Source organism: Babylonia areolata, chromosome 7, assembly GCF_041734735.1.
Source record: "Babylonia areolata isolate BAREFJ2019XMU chromosome 7, ASM4173473v1, whole genome shotgun sequence".
NCBI lineage: Eukaryota > Metazoa > Mollusca > Gastropoda > Neogastropoda > Buccinidae > Babylonia > Babylonia areolata.
The window spans coordinates 11,673,621-11,695,767 of record NC_134882.1 but is presented as its reverse complement, the minus strand read 5'-3'; the positions used below and the strand labels follow the sequence as shown (position 1 = coordinate 11,695,767).

Here is a 22,147-nt window from a genome sequence, read left to right as displayed (position 1 = left end):
ATTTCCAGAAGGTGTGTGTGTAGTGTGTGGGAGGTGGGCATGGGGGGGGGAGGGGGGGGACACCACTAACAACTGAGAGAGCCCCCCCCACACACACACACACACACTCCCCCACCCCTCCCAAGCATTCCCATGGGGTGAAAGAAAGGGATGACAGAAAGAAAGAAAGAAAGAAAAAAAGAAAAGTTCCTGTCTGAAGACGATGATGCTGTTTGTACTGAGACAACCTCTCCCCCCCCCCCCCCACCCCCAGTCCCCTCAATCCCGCTCCCCCAGCGTTCCCATGGGGAAAGAGTTTTGAAGAAATAGTAAAAAAAAAAAAAAAAATAATAATAATAAAAATAATAAAAAATTACCGGGTAATGTCATGTACAAAAACAATTCTGTACATGTATGTCAACTCGCAGTATCTTACTCTTTTTTTTTTTTCTTTTTTTTTAATGGTATCATATCAATAATACTTGATAATGATTATTTGCAATCCATCAACACACCCACATCATAGCAATGAAACTTGATAATGATAACAATTACTTGCATCCACCAACCCACCCACACACGCTTTTTTTCAAAACTTCAAAACTTACATGAGAAGTTTCTGTTCAGCTGTAGCAATCTGCCCTCTCCCCCCCTCCCCACCCCACCCCCCACCTCTTCACCACCAACACTTCTCTTTTTCTTCTTCTTCTTCTTCTTCTTCTTCTTCTCCATGCCCACTGACATGTACATTTGCATATGACCCAGTTTTGCATATGAAATGGTATGTGACCCAGTGCTGCATACAAAATAATTACCTAAGATCCGAAACTAATTTACAATCAATATACAAGCCCAACATCAGATCAGCTGGGAAACAGACCATCTGCACACAGCTTAGTTTAGTCTTTGTTTTGTTTTGGTTTGGTTTGGTTTGGTTTTAGGGAGAGGGAGGTGGGGTTGGAGAGTTGGGGGTGGGGGGTGGGGGGAAGGGGGGGGGGCTAGAGTGGTCATTGAGTGATGGTATGAACATAGCACACACACACACACACACACACACACACACACACACACACACACACACACACACACACACACACACACACATGCATACAAAAGAAAGGAGAGAAGAAGAAGAAATAGAGAGAGAGAGAGAGAAAATTCCAACCAGGCAATATAAGCACTGACTGTTAATTGGAGAAAAAAAAACACGTTTTGTTGTTGTTATATTTGTTGTACTTAAATTGAAAAAAAAAAAAAAAAAAAAAAAAAACCACACACACACACACACATTTGGTTTCCTTGAAGCATGTTACACATCATGAGTGTCCAGTTATGAGTCTTCCACTGATATATGGGAAATATCTTATTGTTAAAAAAAAATATAGTCTCATAAAATAAAAGCAAGCAGTCAGCATCACCTGTCTTCTACACTCTCCTGTTGCCTAGGTTAAACATCCACGTCCCATAGCCTTTCCCAGCCACAAGGGCTCCAGTGACATTATGTCCACTGTCTAGGGCTCAGAACATGAAGGTATTTGTATTTGTAATTCTCTTTTTTGTCAAGCAGATTTCTCTGTGTGAAATTCGGGCTGCTCTCCCGAAGGAGAGCGCATCGCTACACTGAAAGTGCCACCCATTTTTTTTGCATTTTTTCCTGCATGCAATTTTATTTGTTTATCCTATCGAAGTGGATTCTTCTACAGAATTTTGCCAGGGACAACCCTTTTGTTGCCGTGGGTTCTGTTACGTGCGCTAAATGCACGCTGCACACGGGACCTCGGTTTATAGTCTCATCAGAAAGACTAGTGTCCAGACCCCCGTACCACTCAAGGTCTAGTGGAGGGGGAGAAAATATTGGCAACTGAACCGTGATTCGAACCAGCATGCTCAGATTCTCTCGCTTCCTAGGCACACGCGTTAGCTCTGGGCCGTCATCACCACACTCCTAAGGTGTGGGGTTCTATCCTCTCCTCCTGCCATTTTAACTTCCCCTGACCATTGTCAGGTACCAATTCACAGCTGGGTGGATGAAGGAAAGTCAGAGAAAAAGAATCTTCCCCAAAGCCAAAGGACAAAACACCATGTCAAAATGGTGCTCTCATGGTGACCTCAGTTTCAATACCCCTCCACTTGCGTGCTTGGGATGAGTCCTGTCAATGTCTTCACTGTTGGCAGATTCATGGGGGGGGGGGGGGGGGGGGGGCTGTTGTTTGAGGGACGCGCCAGCGGTCTCCACTCTGGGAGGGATGCTCACCCAGTCTGGCTCCGTGACTAAGCCGTTATTGTCGTTAGTAGGGGGCTTAGTAGGTGGTGTCCTAAGTACGTTAAATCAGAACAGGCACCACTGAACACCACCGAAGTGACTCAGCAGCAGTGCAGGGTCTCCTCTGGTGTGTAGCCTCCTGGAGACCTAACATCGATGGTTCCCTGCGGACTGCCGCGACTGACTGGAACTGTGACGGACGAACCCGGGTGTGGCCATGTATGGGGGAATCTAAATGAGTGGCGTGGGAGTAACGCCACTGAAACAGTGGAGATGATGGGGAAGCAACAACAACAACAACAAACAAACAAAATTCAAAATGGGGCCTTGAACTCTGATCTCAGGTGGACACCAGATCAGGAGTCCAACATCTAACCATGGTGCCCCCTTCCTATTGAATGAAACATGATTTATATTTGGCCAGAACAGCCCAGAACAGAGTGCAATGGCAAGGGGTCGTCAATGGCCTACGCTCCACCAGGAGAGATGGGCAAATTGAATGAAATGAATGATTTATATTTTAAAACAGAAACAAAAAAACAGCCTAACAAAAATATGGTGGAACTGGCACAATTTGCCTCATTGTGATCTATTATCATTATAATAGCCAATAGTTTTTGTTGTCTTTTTTTCCTTTTAATCATGGTCCTTGTGATAGTTTAAACCACTATACATGATTTCAAACCACTTTTTTGTTGTTGTTATGTGCATTCCATCTGCAGCACTAAAGTGGATATTTATGTTATTTGTTCAAATATGTTTAAAAAAAGAAATGTACCCAAAAGTTTAAGGAAGGGTTTCTTATTCCTTAAAAAATATTTCTCAGTGTTGCAGATCTTTTATTGTGCGCAAGAATGCTTTGCCATTTTACAATTTATGATCAATTCATAGCAGCATTTCTTATTCTGAAATAGTGTTGTTATTGTCGTTTTTGTGTGTGTGTGGTTTTTGTTGTTGTTGTTGTGGGTCTTTTTAAAAAACTTTTTACTGCAAAAAAATCAAGCTGCTGGGTCTTATTACTATCATGTCATTATTCAACCTATGTTTTACTTTCTGGCTTTCTAATTCAACCTTTATTGTTCATGTGTATATTGACTGTTGGCTGAGACAGTGTGGTGTATGTGGCAAGCATTTTTTTGTATATGTACATATTTTTCAGGGGTGGAGATTCTGAATATAGGAAAACAATGGATTCTTATTTTGCACACTATCCAGAAACCTGCTACATGCGCTCATTTATTTCAGAGTGCTTTAACAAGTTGTAATATTCATTTTTCAATGGAGTCATAAATGAATAGCACTCTTTTTGGGGGAGGATGTTAAGGGGGTGTGGGGGGCGGGAGAGGAGGCAGATGGGTTGGTGGCTTTTTCCATCTTTTCAAATGTGATATATGTTGGATATTTTCCCCATTTTCATGCACAATCAAAATTGTATATAGACTTCAGGGTTGTCATGATCACATTTTTATGTTCATGAATGTGCTAACTCACATGTATAGGAATGGATGTCAAGCGTGCTCTTCTGTTCTAAATTGTATAACCCCATTCTGTGAAGTTTTTCTTCTCTTGAGCTCTCTGATATTTCTCCCGTCCAACCCTCAACACCACCCCTCTTTGTTTCTTTTCTGTCGTCATTTCCTTTGATGTTCTCATATTTGATGGTCGTTTTCCTGTTAGCTCTTCATTGGAAGACAATCTCTGCCTCAGTGTCTATATGTCTCACATGATATTCCCACAGGTAATGACTCTGCAATGTATGTATGTGTCTAGTCAGTGTCTCTCATTTCTCTGCTAATTCTCCACTTCTTCAAGGGTTTTTCACCTTGCGCTACAATAAACGAGTGTTTGTGTTCAATGAATGTGTTGCCTCTGTGTGTGTGTGTGCGCACACGCGTGTGTGTGAAGGTGTGTGTGTTGGCATGTAATGTGTGTTTCTATCTACACATGTGTGCACAGTGAAGAAGACTGAAAAAGAAAGGCAATATTTCATACATGGGGAGTATGATGATGAATCAAAACAAGCGATATTCCCAACTCAAAGGTATATTAATGCACAAACAGAAACAGGGCAGGAAAGGAAGAGAATAAATCACATCATCTAATATAAATATTTCTCTTATAATATTTACAAAATACATGAAAAAGAAAAACAAGAAAAGAAACATACACCTGCAAATAACCTCTGCACCACAGCTATACCTGAGCTCCTAAAACCCAAACAAAATTAAGAGCTTTTTTTTTATATATAAAACACAAAACCAAACTGAATTTTAAAGAAACAACAACAACAAAAAAACAAAAACAAATTGTTCACTGCACCACTAATGAAAGACATTAGCGGATGTCTTGGTGTTGGTGTTCAAGTTGCACCTCTCTTTTGCTATTGTTTTGTCTCTTTGTTTGTTCTTTAAATGTATTTGCTCTTTGTTGAAGGTACTGATCAAGTTCTTTGTGTTGTTGTTGTCCCCCCTCCCCCCCCCCCCAAGACTTTTCAAAATCCTGAAAGGCAACAGAATATTTTTCTCTAAGTCTTTACCAGACTTGGAAAATTTTCTCTTATTTCTGTAAGACTTTTCCAGGGTTTTACGTGTGCCCTTGGCTTGCTTGCAGCGAAAATAGTTCTTTCTGTTTACCACACTTTTCAGGTTTCAAGTTGTCTTTTTCTTTTCTTATCTTTTTTTTTTTTCAGTCTTTAACCTCAGCATCTAAAATAACACTTATGACAAATATGTGGACTTTCCCTGTCGTTAAGTCAACTTCTGATAATCGCTCTTATCTACTTAACTGGTTTAATTGTGAATATACTGAAATGAATTCATCTATATGCAAAAGAATACTGCAGATTATGATTTTAACCCTTTCTATACATGTGAAGTCTTGACCACTCAGCAGCCAATAAGTATTACGACAGAAGCAGACACAAACAGTTCAGACATTCCACAGACAACATTGCTGATCAGTCATGTGTTTGTCATTATTGTATTCTGAGATGGGGATATATATTTCAAGTTAAATTTCCACAGAGCATTCTCTGACATGCATGTTCTGATGCACAACAATACTGCTTTGCTTTTCTTGTTATGCAGTTTTTCAGTGACTTGCCTTTATAATAATCCAGATGCTACGTACTTGTTTTAGAACCTTTCCATTTTAATTTGTTAAAAAAAAATTTAAAAAATAAAAATAAAAAGAGGCAGAGGGTCAGGACTTGCACACAAGCATGACCTATACTCTGAAAAGTGTACCTGTTGTATTGTTGAAAATTCAGTACCTATTATCCTGCACCAGGGTTGTTTTTGTACACACAGACACACACAAAAAAACAACAACAAAAAACAAAGGAAAATGGACACACACACACACACACACACACAAAACAAAGCAAAAGGAAAATAGACACACACACACACACACAAAACAAAGCAAAAGGAAAATACACACACACACACACACATGCACACACACACGCACACACACACACACACACACACACACACAAAGATGACAGCATGACACACTTTTGCTGGATAGAGCATCAAGTGGTGAGGTCAGGGAGGTGGATGGGCAGGGGAGCCCGGAGGGGAGGGGAGGGAAGCATTGCAAATAATACACTCTACCCTTCATCTTTCTCCAGCCCCCTTCCTGCAGTGGAGTAAAGACTACTCTACCCTTCATCTTTCTCCAGCCCCCTTCCTGCAGTGGAGTAAAGACGTCCTCCACAACATGTTTCTCTCACCCTGTCACTTCAGGTCGACATGAACCATCGTCAGTCAAACTGAGTATCAGTATCAGTAGCTCAAGGAGGCATCACTGCGTTTGGTCAAATCCATATACGCTACACCACATCTGCCAAGCAGATGCCTGACCAGCAGCGTAACCCAACGCTCTTAGTCAGGCCTTGAGAAAAAAAAAAAAATAAATAAATAAATAAATAAAAATAATAATAAAAATTTTTAAAAATTAAAAAATAAAAATAAAAAAGTAAAAAATAACACACACACACACATATAATAATATATATTAAAAAAAAAAATAAATAATAATAATTAAAATAATAAAATAAAAAAGTGAACTTTAACCCATTCAACCCACAAGAAGTGACAGCCTCGGCAGGCTTCAATGCCCAAAAATGCAGAAGAAGGAGACCAGGTGCAGTTCTATATGAAGCATCAGTGGCATTTCAGCTTTTGGTAACGCCAGTTCAATTTTCGGTTAACAGGATATGATAGCAAGAATTGAAGAAGAAAACAAAAAACAACAACAAAATAACAACAACAAAAAACTACTCTGACAAGAGGTTGTCACACTTTCATCTCAGACACTTAATTGTGACCGTCTCCCACGAAATGATAGATAACTCGCGCTGCATTCAATTGCGCAACAGGCAAAAACAGTACTGAGGGTCCATCTGGGGTCAATTGAGTTTTTTGCCACGGTACATAGTTCAACCTCAAAATAGTAAATTACAATATATCTCGCTGTTTTTGCCGAATTCAAACTATAACTTTGAAAATCTAGTTAATTTCTGCACCTACGTGCTGATATTTTGGAGCAATTATCCCGAAAAACAGCATATTTTACGTTATCTATTTTAGTACTTGATATCTTAATAGAATACATTAACATCAAAGAAAAAGAAAATACTAAAATAAACATGTAGGTAAATAAATAAAAACATGATAAAATGGAAATGGAAGATACTTTGAGGTCAAACTACAGAAATAAATTATGAACAAAATGGGCCACACTCACCCACACTGGCATATCTAAAGTACAACAACAACAAAAATTTTATAAAAAATAATTTCATAATCTTATTTCAGTTTATAACAGAATCAAAATTTAGATGTGCAACATTCTAATTTTGATGTAAAAGAAATGAAAACAAAAGAAGCTTTGCTTACTGAGAGATCAAGAGGAAAAAAAACAACTCTTTTACACCCCAAAACCACCATTCAAAATTATATTAGTATTATCATCAAGTATGAATATCATTGCCCAAGGCAATTACAGACCCTAGTTTGATAACCTGCCGAACTTTCACAGGCATACAGCTAAAACAAACTCCTGTTACTAGGGAATAATCTAAAGAGTCAGTTGCAAAACTTTAAAGCTGTTTTTCTCAAAAGGGCTGCCACAATACTAACACACTTTGAACAACCATAACTTCTACACTGCTTAACCTAGGAACATGTTTTATACATCATTGGAAAGGTCTTTTTGTCTTCTTTTCCAGTGGTGTATATATCTTTATATCCTCAAAAATCAACTTATCTATCATTTTGTAGAAACTGGTCACAATTAACCTGAACTGAAGTTCATAATATCGGTCCTTTTCAATTTGGACAGAAGAAGGGTTTGTAAAAAAAAATTTTAAAAGAAGAAGAAGAAGAAAGAAAGAAAGAAACTGTGGTAAGAACTGCCTGGAATTTTTCAACTGTGCTGTTTGTTATCATGCAATCAATTTCAAACATTATATATATAAATACACACACACACATACACACACAAACACACACACACACACACACAATCTGCCGAAGTTTTTTTGGATCTGTATTTTTCAAGTGTACATATCTATAAACATGGTCAGTAACTTTCCATTGCAATTTTCCAACAACGAATACAATCTTAAAAATAATATTTAAAAAAAACAGGAATACATAAAATAATAATGATATTTTCTTTCAAAAGATTTTTAACCAATTGAGTGCCAGATAATTTTGTAAAAAAAAAAAAGAAAAAAAAAAGGGGGGGTCGGGGGGGGGGGGGGGGGAAGGCTCTCCCCTTCCCAGGGCATTTAAGGATTCAGGGGTAATAATTCTTTTTTAAACTCTAGTACAAAAACTATGGGAGATGCAGAAAGAAAGTAAATGTTTTTGGTTTTTTGTTTCGTTTTTTTGTTTTTTTTTGTGCTGCCCCATCATCTGAACCGTTTCAGTGGCATTACTCCCACACCGCTCATTTAGATTCCCCCATACACGGCCACACCCGGGTTCGTCCGTCGCAGTTCCAGCGTCGGCAGTCCACAGGGAACCATCGATGTTAGTAAAGCAAATGTTTTTGCTAAGGAAAATAAATGTAGATTCTGAATCTGAGCCTTTTTCCCCAATCAGTTTGATTGTAGATAACTGTTCAGGTAGATATCTAATATGAAGACAATTTTTGTGCAACAAAAAATTATTTTTTTCTGCCTCCACAGAATGGCATCATATGCAAAAAGCAGGATGTCAGAGGATGTCTTACAGGCACTATGGCAACACTTTTTGTAGGACGTCAGCTGACGTCTTAAAAGCACTCAACTGGTTAAAAGATAATTAAAAAACAACACCTGCAGTCATACTATACAATAAATTTTGTGTCCAGTTTTCCTTTCCCTGTGAGCATGTAGTTGTATCTGTGTAAAAGTATTTGCTGTTGAGCATGAGAACAAGCTGGTGCTTGTTACTCAACTGTCCAGTGCATACTTGCAGATGCAGCTCCCATGGTAAAGTGGTAAGTGCCACAGACTAACAACTGCAAGGACACAAGTTCAAACTCCATGAAAGGTATACAAAATATTTGTAAGATTTTTTCAGCCGATGGCCATTTTTCAAATGACAACGTGCATGGTTCAAATGTGACTTTGGTTGCTTGTCACTGCAAGACTAGCACCCAACATGCAAGGTACAGTGTAGGTGGTGAGACCAACCCAGTGAGTACCAGATTCTTCTTCTTCTTCTTCTGCCTTCGTGGGCTGCAGCTCCCACATTACTCTTATGTACATGAGTGGGCTTTTACGTGTATGACCATTTTTTACCCCGCCATGTAGGCAGCCATACTCCGCTTTCGGGGGTGTGCATGCTGAGTATGTTCTGTGTTTCCGTAACCCATCGAACGCTGACATGGATTACAGGATCTTTTACAAGCGTATTTGATCTTCTGCTTGCGTATACACAAGAAGGGGGTTCAGGCACTACCAGGTCTGAACATATGTTTGTTGACCTGGGAGATCGGAAAAATCTCCACCCTTTATCCACCAGGCGCCGTCACCGAGATTCAAACCCGGGACCCTCAGATTAAAAGTCCAACGCTTTAACCACTTGGCTATTGTGCCTGTCAGTACCAACTTCTAACCTGGGACCTCTCAGTTCTTGAGTGGGTGCTCTATTCACGAAGCCACCACTCCTCTTTGTGTTGCTGTATAAATATGTCACCTATCATTGTTATCAAAAATCACATTTCAACAGGAAATTCTTGTATCTGAATGATCAAAGTAAAATATGGCTACAAGCTCACTTGAAGCTGCTACTTCAAAAACTTCAATTTGAATGGCATTGGGCAAGAATTCAAGATACAATTTGAATGGCTTTTGATGGAGTTTTGTTGAATGGAAGTTACAAATTGTTTAGCTTTTTTATCGTTTGTTAATTTCTTCTAAGCATTTCTGGGTTTGGTTTGGTTGGCTGAAGGTTTTATTTGACAATTTTTCCTCCTAGGCTAATAGATTTGAGTGAGTCAAGCGTTGATTGTATCCAATCTTGAATTGGTAATGGTAGTTATTATTTATTTTACTGCTAGTTACCCCCCAATGTCCTTCCAGATCCAACAAGAGATAATTACACTACAGTAGAGAGAGTAAGGCTGAGTTTCTTTTGTTATATTTTTATCAAACATTTCATCATGCATTCTTCTAAAAAAAAAAACACAAAAAAAACACAACAACAACAGAATCTTGAAAATATCTATAGCATAACAGACGATACACACAGGTCATTGCATCATGCATGACAGCATCGCTACAAATACAGATGATGATACTGAAGAATCTAAACGTTTGCTGAAATGTATCTGTCGCACTTTGCTGTTGCTTGAACTGCATCCCAGAATCCACAGCTGTGCACGACAAAGTATACAGTCCCACCATGTGTTCAACATCAGGGAGGGAAAGGAAGGGACAGGGGTGTGGGAAGGGTGGGGTAATCATTTGTCCGGCTTCTTGACGTTGGGTTTGTCACCGCGGCAGTTGGGGCAGTACCACTTGCCCTTGGGTTTGGTGGTCAGTTGCACACAGGGGAAGTGGTACCACTCAATCTCGCAGTTCAGATTGTCACAGCCGATCATCTCTCCGTAGGAGATGTTGTTGCATAAACAGTAGGTCGGTTCGTTGGGGTCGATGGGCACGTCGACGGGGGACCCCTCCTTCTTCATGATCTTCCGCTTCTTCTTCTTCTTGTTCCCTGTCGTCTTCTCCTTCTCTTCCTGCCAGCGGAAAGTAAGACATAGTCAGTCATAGACAGATATGGAAATAAAACAAAAAATCGATATATAACGTACATCAGGATGATGACTGTGGGTATTGTTTCATTGTTGTTTTTTTGTTTTGTTTTTTATAGATATTCAATAAAAGATGGCTGATTGTCATTTTCGTCCAAAAAAGAAAAACAAATGTGTAAAAAGTGGAGGTCTATATAGGAAGAGCACAATACGGCTCTATTGTATTATCCTGACTTTGCTTCACCAACATAAAGGAGGTCTGAGAATTCATTTAGTGGTGTGTTCTGTGTGTCAAACTGCACTGAAATCAAACTGTCAGACTACATTGAAATAAATCTAATTGTCAAACTACACAGGAATCAATCACCCCCCAAAACAGAATATGGCTGTCTACATAGCATACATTTACCATTGTGTGCTATGACTTGTGTGGGTGCGTGTATTTGTGTTTGTGTGTGGGGGGCAGGGTGAGTGGGGGGGGGGGGGGGGAGGAGAATGAATAATTTTTGATGTTTGTTATCTTGTGTTCAATTTTTTCCTTTTTGATATTTACATATATGTTCTATTTGTAAACGCCTAGGGCTTATTTTCAAGATTAGGAGTAAATGCTCATAATACTACTACTAATAATAATGGCAGGGTAAAAAGGGTCATACACGTAAATGCCCGCTCATGTACATGAGTAAACATGGGAGCTGCAACCCACAAATGAAGAAGAAGAAAAAAATAAAATGGTTCTCAAGAGATGAGAACAAACTATGCCTGACAGCTTTTCTTGATCTTGTGAGGACAGCTTCAATTATCAAGGACACAGTCAAAGAGACTTAAAGTAAATTTCAACAGAAAAAAATAGGAACAAAGAAATTTTAATCAACGCTAGAAACATGTGCTCGTTAGACAAAGCCAAATCAAAACTTTTCCAACAATATATGTAAATTTACTGTCCATGCGCACACAAACACACACTCACACACACACACACACACACACACACACTGAGGTGGCAACAGACACAGCAATGCAGGCTGCCCAGATTAATGCATATCCAAACAAAGTGCTCACAGTAAGTATGGTGATTTTTAATGAACCCTGTTTCAATACCAGCTGAATGGGACACTGTTTTTATTCATATTTCATAGATGTGGCTCCCTGTTTCGAAACCATTTTCCATTTCAAATGGAAACAACTTATCATAAATATTTACCCAAATATAACTGTTTCACAAAGACCATGTTTTACAAGGATCCTCTTGTGTGTGTGTGTATGTGTGTGTGTGTGCGCGCGCACGTGTGTATTATGTGTATGTATCCATCCAATGCACGTGCATATAAGAAAGCAGAATATATATCTATACATATTCCATTATATCCATGGCATATACACACTTGCTTTGCTACACAAGTTACATAGCAAGCAGGTGTAAAGATTTAAGTCTGTGTGCCTCTGTGTTGTGTGCGTGAGTGAGCGAGCAAGCGTGTGTGCGTGCATGCGTGCGTGTGTGTGTGTGTGTGTGTGTGCAAGCAAACAAGTGTGTTTGTGTGCCTGCAACTTTGCAACATAGAAAGACTTATAGGCTTGGGAAAGGAGTGGGGGGGAAAAAAGAGTCATGGTGAGCACAGCCAGACAGAGAATGAATGTCTCCACCCAAACATTGATTGTGCTTACTGTGTCATCATATGCAATGCTGAAAACAACCCAATGAAAAACACAAAGTGTGGAATCAAATGGATAATTTACCTTGGCCTCTTCCTGCACCACCTCCGTCGCCTTGGCGCGGCGCTGGCGCTTTGTTCCTGGTTTCTCCACCTTTTCTACAGGCTCTACATTCTTGGGCTCTTTCCGCGGTGGAGGCTCCTCTTTCTCCGGCTCTTTCTTTGAACCAGGTTCTGGAGAAACACAGCCACAGATCAAACATTCAAGAATGGTTCAGTCGATATGTTTAAAAAAAAAAAAAAAGAAAAAAAAAGATAAACAGATGTATGCTTCTCCAGTAAAAAGCGTGCGCGCGCGCACACACACACACACACATGCACTAATCCATTTGCATTGTCTGTACACACACACAAGCAAGCAAGCAAAAGCATTCACATTGTAACAACAATGAATATGGAACAGTGAATAATACTACAATTTATAAACAGTATATTTATGTATACAGTGCTATCTAACCTCTCAAAGCAATTAATAATAATACTAACAGCATACTTATAAGTTATATAATATTTTTTTTAACATCACAAAAGTTCTGCTTTAGTATTTACAATAAGTGAATGACAAACTGTAAACCCATGTCAGTCTGACACAAACCATACAAGAATACACACCTACACACAACACAAACGATACAAGCACGATACATGCACACTCACATATTCCAAACAACCAAATGCACACATAATATTGTATCATACATGAAATGATAAACAAAAGAAATCAATGTAGATTCAAAGAATACATTTGGTTCCAGATTTATAAACAGTAACATGGTATTTAAGCACACTTCTGCATAAGTCTTTCAACAACGAAAGGCATAAAATAATAAAATGTAACTTTTGCAGGCAGGCACGATCCCTAAATAGGTATATATATATATATATATATATAAAAGTTTTTTAAAAAAATTTTTTTTAAAAAGAAACATGACAAATTACACCTTTTACTTTGTGTCAACTAGTGAACTACGCACACCCACATCAACACCCACACATACTCTCTCTCTCTCTCTCTCAAATGCCTAGATTTTCTCTGTACTGATCCAGCAAGTGATAGGCACATAATATATTACATCTGTTCTCAAACTTTAATACACCCTAACACTAATTTAACGGTAGTTAGTCAATCTGATTTATGCTTAAGATAGCCGAGAGTAGCATTCACCAGCAAAGGCACACACACACACACACACGCACACACACACACACACACACACACTAACACACACTAACACACACACTAACAAATACCTAGATTCTCTCTGTACTGATCCAGCAAGCGAGATCTGTTCTCAATGTGTTCAGAGATGTTAGACAGCAGCTGCAGCTTCTCATCCCCGGAGTCCTGACACCTGGCTAATGCCCGCTGGGTCAGGATGTGGTTCTTCCTCCAGCTGGAACTCCCCTCGATACATGACCCGTCCAGCAACGCCTCACAGTTTTGCTCAATTTCTTGCAGCAGTTCTGAAGCACAGAACAGTAAGCAAATAAATTCCCTGCCCATAATAATAATAATGGACATTTATGTAGCGCATTTCTCCATAAATACTGCTCAAAGTGCTTTACATTTCATTCTCCACTCCCCACCTCCCCATCAATACTCCCCTCCACAACCTACCCTAACCCACTCACACACATGGAAGCACATGAAAAACTCACGCAACTGAACATTGGAAACTACCCCCCCCACCTATGACACACCCCAGAAAACGCATCCCTGCAACATGCACTCAGGCACACGAACGCACAGACACTCACCAACACACCACACACACACACACAGCAAACGGCCTCTCCACAACAAAACATGCACTCAAAACCAGATCGCACCAAGATTTTAAAAAATAAATTAATTAATTAATTTAAAATTAAAAAAAAACAAAAAAACTTCTGTTACTGCTGTTGGAAAAGGTGTGTTTTCAGAGCAGACTTAAAAGATTTCAGGGAGACAGAATGACACAAATTTTCTGGTAATTTGTTCACAATGATGGAGCCTAGAAAGAAAAAGATCTTTGATCCTGTTGCTTCTTTTTAACAACAGGGAGTTTTAAAAGCCTGGTATCAGAAGCAGAACAAGAGAGGCAAGGCCTTCAAGACTCACTTGTGATAAATTAAGTCCCCTAGCATTAATTACAGAGTAATTTCCCTTTTTTACTATCTGCACCAAAACGTTTGCAAAATAAATAAAAATTCCATGCTTAGCAAAAGAAGTTCCTGTTTGAACAAAAAATGATAATAATGACTCCTCTTGTTGTTGTGTCAGAATAAGAGGTCAAAGTGCCAAGTTTAGAGAATACAAAATATATAAATATAACAGTAAATGCAGTTTGCATATAATTAGGCTTCTTTTTAAAAAACAATTTGTGCCCATCCCAGAGGTGCAATATTGTTTTAAACAAGGTGACTGGAAAGAACTGAATTTTTCCTATTTTTATGCCAAATTTGGTGTCAACTGACAAAGTATTTGCAGAGAAAATGTCAATGTTAAAGTTTACCACGGACACACACACACACACACAGACACACGGACACACGGACACACACACACACACAGACAACCAAACACCGGGTTAAAACATAGACTCACTTTGTTTACACTAGTGAGTCAACAAAGGTGACGAGTTGGAATGTACACTTCAAGGTCAGAGTGGTAGCGAGGGCCAGAGCTTGAGAGGGCAGAAAACGTCAGAGCAGAAAGCTTGTGTTCAATTCTTTTTGAAACTGGTATTTAGTATCAGATATCAACCACCTAGATCCCCTGGGAAAGAGTGACCATGATATGTTGTTTTTTCAGTTCCACATTTCATTGGTGAAGGAAAAAGCAGAGAAAAAGTATAATTTTGACTTAAAAAAGGGAAACCATAATGGAATGAGAGAGATGGTAAATAAAGTGGACTGGGCATCAATGGACTGGGATGGAAAAGACGTTAACCAGTGCTGGAATGACTTAAAGACTATACTTCACAAAAATATGAATATATATATATACCAAAAGTGTCAAATGGACAGGAGAAAAAAATCAAACCTTCATGGACGAACGATAAAAGAATGAGAATCATCAGAAAGAAATATAAATTGTATAAACGTTTCTTAAGAACTAAGTCAGGTCACTCCTATTTATGCTACATCAAAGAAAGGAATAAATGCTGCAAAATCATTAAAAAAAAAAAAAAAAAAAAAAAAAAAAGGTTACGAAAGAAATTTAGCCAAAAAATGTAAGCAAAGTCCTAAAATATTTTGGAAATATGTGCAAGAAAAAACGAAACTTAGTACAGGAAAAGGGGTACTGAAAAAAGAAGATGGAAGCTTAGCACAACCACCCTCTGCTTCCTTTGAGAACGAAAGTCCTGGATCCAGAGTAATGCCCTGCCTGATACTCCATGTGCGTGGATCTTAGAAACAAGTCTGCTATGTGGGACACTGTCAAACGCTTTCTGGTAATCCATATAAATAGCATCAACGGAGCCACCTCTATCTAGAGCTCTTCTCCAGCTGTCCAATACGTCCAACAATTGCGTAGCACACAAGCGTTCCTGAACAAAGCCATGTTGTTCTACGTTGATCAGGTTGTTGGTCTTGAGATGGTCTATGAGCTGGTCCCTTACCAATGTCTCAAGGACTTTGCAAAGAATGCATGTGAGACTCACAGGTCTGTAGTTGTTTGCCAAGATTTTACTTCCCTTCTTAAAAATTGGAGTCACAAATGCTTCTTTCCATTCCTCTGGGAGCTTTCCTTCTTCCATTGATTTCTGGAACAGTGTTGCTATTGGAACTGCAAGGGCCTCCACTGCTTCTGACAGAAGAAGGGGACTAATGCCCTCTGGGCCTGGGGCTTTTCCTGTCTTCAGGTTCTTGAGAAGTTTTTCGACTTGCTGAACAGAAATGGTTATCCCAGTAAGTTCTGCCTCATATGTATAATGGGGGGAGGGGTTCAGGCAATTCATCTCCTCCCTCGGCTGTAAATACACTCTGGAAAAACAGATTTAGTACTTCTGCTTTTTCACTATCTGATGAGGTCTTTGATCCATCATTTTTCAATAAATCAGCAATTCCAGTTCTTTGCCAATATATGACCAGAATGCCTTCGGATTCTTCTTTGCTTGTAATGCAACCTTCTTCTCAAGTCTCTTTTTTGCCTTACGGAAGGCATTACGTGCTTGATTTCTAGCTCTAATATATTCCAGATAACTCTGACCATCTCTTGTTACTAGCCAGCGTCTGAAGAGCCTATGCTTTTTCCTGACTGAAGCCAAGGTACCTCTGTCCATCCATGGTTTTCTATTCTTGCCGACTCCTGATCTTGGTACAAATTTGTCAGTAGCTCCTGTAATTTCGCCTTTGATGACTGACCACATTTCGTCAACTGTCAACACTGATAACTTGCTGTTCCAGTCCACTGAACCCAAACTCTGTCTTATGGAGTTATGCTATCAAAGTCTGCCTTGTGAAAATTTAGACGCTGGCACTTCTTTTCTTCAATACGTGCACATGACAAGGTGATGACTAGCATGCCATGGTCACTTTTTCCAATCCCTGCCGTAGTAGTGATATCTAACACCATGTCATCTCTGTTTGTGAAAACCAGGTTAATCAAGCTAGGAGTCTGACCCTGTCTGTGACGTGTTGGTTCTTTCTGGTGCTGTATCATGTATGCATCTCTAGTGATCCTGAAGGAGTATGCTGAATGACTTTCCCCTAACCTACATTTTTCATTAATCCAATCTATTTCTGGAAAGTTGAAATCTCCTAGGACCAGCAAATGAGATGGGTTTTTTCTCTGCTGCTTTTAAAAACAAACTATTCATCTTATTATTGTTTTCTTCACTGCTGCTGGGGCTTCTATACACAAGTCCTAGTAACAATCTCTAGTCGTCATCCAGTGTACATTCCACAAACAAGGATTCTCTAAAATCACAGAGGTCAATGTCACTTGGGGTTGGTCTAAGACCACTAGATATGTATAAACAAATGCCTCAGAGTCCAATATCTGTGCTGCTCAGATTATGGAATAATTCATATCCTTCAATGGCCACTTCACGCTCACTCACACCATAACGTCTGTTTTTTGGTAGCACCTCAGTAATTCCAATAATGGCCGGTTTATGTAGTTCTATTAGTGCTTGAAATTCTGCTCTTTTATTCATAAAACAATCAGCATTTGTATATATACAAGTGGTGTGTTTCTTTCCACTGTTTTGACTACATAAAGCAGGAGTTTTAAAACTATGTACATTAGTTCTGTTCTTCTGGACTGGGTTTACTACTCCTTGCCTCTCCTGCTGGGGTACCGCCCTATGTTTATGATCTGGCCCTTGCGTCGAAACCAATGGGGTGTTGTATCCCCCTTGTTTTTTGAATCCTCTAGCTCTCTTTTGCTTCAGCTCCTTATAGAGTTTCTGATCCTGATCTCTCTCCAAGGGAGTCATCTCTCTCGTGACAGAAATTCTTACTGAGCTAGAGCCCTCTTCATTTTGAACCTCATTTCCTCTGTTTTTCCTTTCTCATTTTGCTAACAGCGTGTATCACATCATCCCGGGCGGTCTGACTGTTAAATTTCACCATGACTGGCCTGTCTTTAGAGTCACTTTTCTCTTGATATTTCCCCAAACGTCTAACATCCACAGGGGTGTGAGGTACGTTGACTTCTTTAAGTACATCTGTCACCTTGTCCGTGTCATGCTTTTTCCTAGTCTCACTGTCTGCTGATAAACTTTCTGGTATGCCAAATATTATAGCATTTTTTTGTCTTCCTAATCTATTTTCTGTTTCTTCCAGCTGTTCCTTGGCTTTCTGATCGACTAGTCTTTTGACATTTTCCATGTTTGCGGAACTAGCCTCCAGGTTTTCCTTGGTCTTTCTATCCACAAAAACTTTCATGCTCTCAATTTTTTTCACATTCTCATCATGAAGTTCACTTTGGATAGTACGGACAGCATCAGCCATGGTTTTGGGAAACGTGCCAGACTCTATTTTTGTCAGTTTGTCCTTCACAGACGCTACCTCTCTACTTATATCCTCCACTTCTTTCTGCAGCATCGTCATTCCCCCAAAGAATTTAGCCGCCAAGATATTAGTATTATTACATGAGCTATTGCAGTACCAGTGTATTGCAGGCTGTCTCGAGTTGCTGTCTTTGGAGATAATACGATATACGTCATCACCAATGCCTTGACAGTTTGCATGAAACCATTTGTCGCATAAGTCACACAGCAAAGCATTTTCACCATCTTTGCATTAATTGTTACACTGTCCACAGAGCGCTTTTTTTTTTTTTGCATTTTTAGTTGACTCTGTTGTACAGACTGGGATGACCCTGAACCTCTTCTAGAACTGCCTACTGTATTTGGCATTGTTGCTGTTGACTCATATATATACTTTGTCACTTAAACCCTTGAACTGACCAACACAGTCAGCTTGTTCTATACTGGTTCACAACTTAATCCTAATTTTCCAACACAGTACACCACAGTCAAATCTAATAGTAAATGTCAAGTTCTTGTATTCAGTTTCAGCAACAGAGTCAGCCTGTTCTACGCTGGCTAACAATTCAATCTTATTTGTCCAACACAGTATACCAGTCAGCCGTAATAATTAAATGACAAGTTCTTGTATTCAAATTGCCGCGCTCACGAGACTGTTACAGAGTCAGCCTGTTCTACAATGGCTAACAATTTAATCTTACTTGTCCAACACAGTACACCATAGTCAGTCTAGTAATGAATGACAGTTCTTGTATTCAATTTGCTGCGCTCACGAGACAACTGACCGCCATCTTGGATAAGCTGCACCAAACGAAAAACAAAGAAGACCAGATTTATGCTCCAACACAGTACACCACAGTTAAATCTAATAGTATATGACAAGTTCTTGTATTCAGTTTGAGCAACAGAGTCAGCCTGTTCTATGCTGGCTAACAATTTAATCTTATTTGACCAACACAGTACACCACAGTCAGCCTTATAATAAATGACAAGTTCTTGTATTCAAATTGTCGACGCTCACGAGACTGTTACAGAGTCAGCCTGTTCTACGCTGGCTAACAATTTAATCTTACTTGTCCAACACCCTACACCACAGTCAGCCTAGTAATGAATAACAGTTCTTGTATTCAATTTGCCATGCTCACGAGACAACTGACCGCCATCTTGGATAAGCTGCACCAAACGACAAAAGAAGACCAGATTTTTTGCTCCAAGACAAAAAAGGACACCACAGCTGGTCGGGCAACAACTACACCACCAAAAAGAAAATAAATCACTAACACTTTCAACACTTTGAACACCACAGCAGTCCAAAAACAAAAAAACAAAAAAGGCCAGAGCTCATACAACCACCATGCTATCGCCACGCATGATGTTAAATTTATAGAATGAAGTCAACGTGAATAATGTTTTTAGAAAGTCAGATTATGAGAATACAAGAAACTCAATGATGAAAATTTGTAAAGAGCACTGTAATACTAACCTAAGGAAAAATTCATTAGCTAATAGAATTGCATATATTTTTTTTTTTATATGGAATGCACTACCATTGGAAACTAAACTTGCACAAAATACTAATGTGTTCAAAAACCTCCTTCACATGAACACCAATTTAAAAGAAAAATTTACTGACTTTGATGAGTGATTTACAGAACATGTAAAAGAAAACATATATGTATCCCACAAATAAAAGACCGATATTGAAGGGGACACAAAGAAAGGCCACGAGGCCTTGGCAGTCAAATGCCAGTCCCTACACTACTACTACTACTACTTTTAAAAGAACATGAACTTGGTGATTTTGTCACCAGCAAAGGCAATACTTTGTTTGCTAGTTGTTACAACTGACTACCATTAAATAACCTTTAGACACAAGTAATCAGAGAAACAACCTCGAGATCCTGGGTTGAATGCGATGGCGAACACCCGAGTAAACAAGCAAAACCTTACCTCGAGACTGGATGTCCAACTCCCGCAAAAGCGTAACGTTTCGCTGAAGATCATCTGGCAACGATTCTATTGTTTCTAAATAATGTTCTAAGTAAGTGCCAGAACACAGTGCCTCGACGGCAGCTTGATTTGAAAGATTCAACATGCTCATCTCTTTGAATTTCGTTTCAACACCCCTACGCTCTCGAAATGCAAAGTCGCCTGGGTTCCGTCAAGGGGGATCATGCTGACAAGCAATGCCTCTTTCCGGTCCAGTGACCGACTTGACAGCTTTGTGTGTGTGTTTGTGTGCCGTTGAAGCTGCGATACATAGACTAGAAATGAGTGTGTGGAGGAGGGGGGTAGAGGAGGTGCAGGGTAATTTGTGGTGTGTGTGTGTGTGTGTTGGAGCTCATGTACGTTTATATGTATTTGACTGTGCTTTCATATCTGTGAAACTGCATGTTTGGTGCATATCTGTTATGCATGTGTGGGTGTATGTGTGAATGTGTGTCTTCATGTTTTACATTTATTTGCTTATTTATCATCATTGTTGTCTTATTTACTTATTTATTTAATTATTTATTATTATTTTATTATTATTATCATCACTACTACCTTTTTTATATCATAATTATTATTTATTTATTTATGTAAGCTTATCTATTATTTATTCACCTTTTTTTTTCTCAAGGCCTGACTAAGCGCGTTGGGTTACGCTGCTGGTCAGGCATCTGCTTGGCAGATGTGGTGTAGCGTATATGGATTTGTCCGAACGCAGTGACGCCTCCTTGAGCTACAGAAACTGAAACTGTGTGTGTAACACAAAGTGGTTGTGTGGTTGTCACTTTATGTTTATGCGCGCGTGTTTGTAAGTTGTTTCGTGTGTGTGTGTGTTTTGTTGTTGTTTTTGTGTGTGTGTGTGTTTTTGTTTGTTTGTTTTTGTTTGTTTGTTTTTTTGTTTGTTTGTTGTTGTTGTTGTTGTTTTTGGGGGGTTAAAAAAAAATTAAAAAGATATATCCGTGACGAATCGAAAAACTTTATGTAAATAGCAACACCGATTTAAATTGTTTGGGACAAACCTCTCTCTCTCTCTCTCTCAGTTGCGACTGAACAGTTATGCATGTTAGTGTGTGTGTTTGTGTGTGTGTGTGCCAGTAATCTGTGTGTGTGTGTGGGGGGGGGGGTATACTGAGTTTGTGTGTGCCGAATGTGTGTGTATGCTCATACAACACGTGTATCACAGCCTCCAGTGTGTGTGTGTTGTTTTGTCAGTGTGTGTGCGAGTGCGTGCGCGCATTCCGTGTACGCCTGTGAACATTCTTAGTTATGATTATGTATTAGCAGGTATATGAACTTTGATATACAAGTTTATTTGAGTTCGAGCGTGCGTGTGTGCGTGCATTATCTATTCGGTGGCTGTACTGAGGCCGGAGCATCCACGGTGTGTGTCTGTGTGTGTGTGTGTGTGTGAGAGAGAGAGAGAGAGAGTATGTGTGTGTGTGTGTTTGTCAGTGTTGTGCCATAGTGAATGCGCGCGCGCGCGTGTGTGTGTATGTGTCAGTGTGTGTGTGTGTGTGTGTTTGGGGCCTTGGACAGCAGCGGTAGTGAGGTATACGTTTATCGCGGGTTTGGTGTGATCCAGTCAGTCGTGGACTGCACAAAAGACTGCAAATTGTTGCGTGTGCGTTTTGTCATCTCTCTCTCTCTCTCTCTCTCTCTCTCTCTCTCTCTCTCTCTCTTTGGCTTTATATATATATATATATATATATATATATATATACCATCATGTGTTTGCACCACTTCACTGAGTCACTGATGAGGGGCTAAGGCCTCATACTTGAATAAAGTATCGATCCGTATCCTTATCCGAATCCCGGCGCATCCGTCTCTGTCCGTCCGTCTGTCTCCGGCCCTCTCTCTCTCCGTCTCTCTCTCTCTCAGTCTCCCGCGACTATGATATAACTCTCCGTCTGTCTGTACGTCACTGTCTGTGTCTGTGTCTCTCTGTCTCTTTCAGTCGGCCC

At 39.6% G+C, this 22,147-nt stretch overlaps 1 protein-coding gene across 1 annotated transcript; it reads right to left on the bottom strand.

Annotated features, from left to right (window-relative positions):
* Nucleotides 1-8,007: 8,007 nt before the first annotated feature.
* On the bottom strand, nt 8,008-20,345 carry LOC143284151 (inhibitor of growth protein 1-like). The gene is made up of 4 exons (XM_076590806.1): nt 20,142-20,345; nt 13,462-13,674; nt 12,236-12,384; nt 8,008-10,483 (listed from the first exon to the last, which is right to left on the bottom strand). Exons 1-4 carry the CDS (start codon nt 20,290-20,292, stop codon nt 10,205-10,207), a joined length of 792 nt encoding a protein of 263 aa, XP_076446921.1. The 5' UTR covers nt 20,293-20,345; the 3' UTR covers nt 8,008-10,204.
* Nucleotides 20,346-22,147: the final 1,802 nt, after the last annotated feature.

Excerpts from the sequence above, each read along its gene's own strand:
- LOC143284151 (XM_076590806.1), bottom strand. The coding sequence starts at position 20,292 with ATGAGCATGTTGAATCTTTCAAATCAAGCTGCCGTCGAGGCACTGTGT. Across the intron at positions 12,385-13,461 it reads TCAGTACAGAGAGAATCTAG|AACCTGGTTCAAAGAAAGAG; the intron begins GTATTTGTTAGT and ends GTGTTTCTCCAG. Across the intron at positions 10,484-12,235 it reads TGGTGCAGGAAGAGGCCAAG|GAAGAGAAGGAGAAGACGAC; the intron begins GTAAATTATCCA and ends TTCCGCTGGCAG.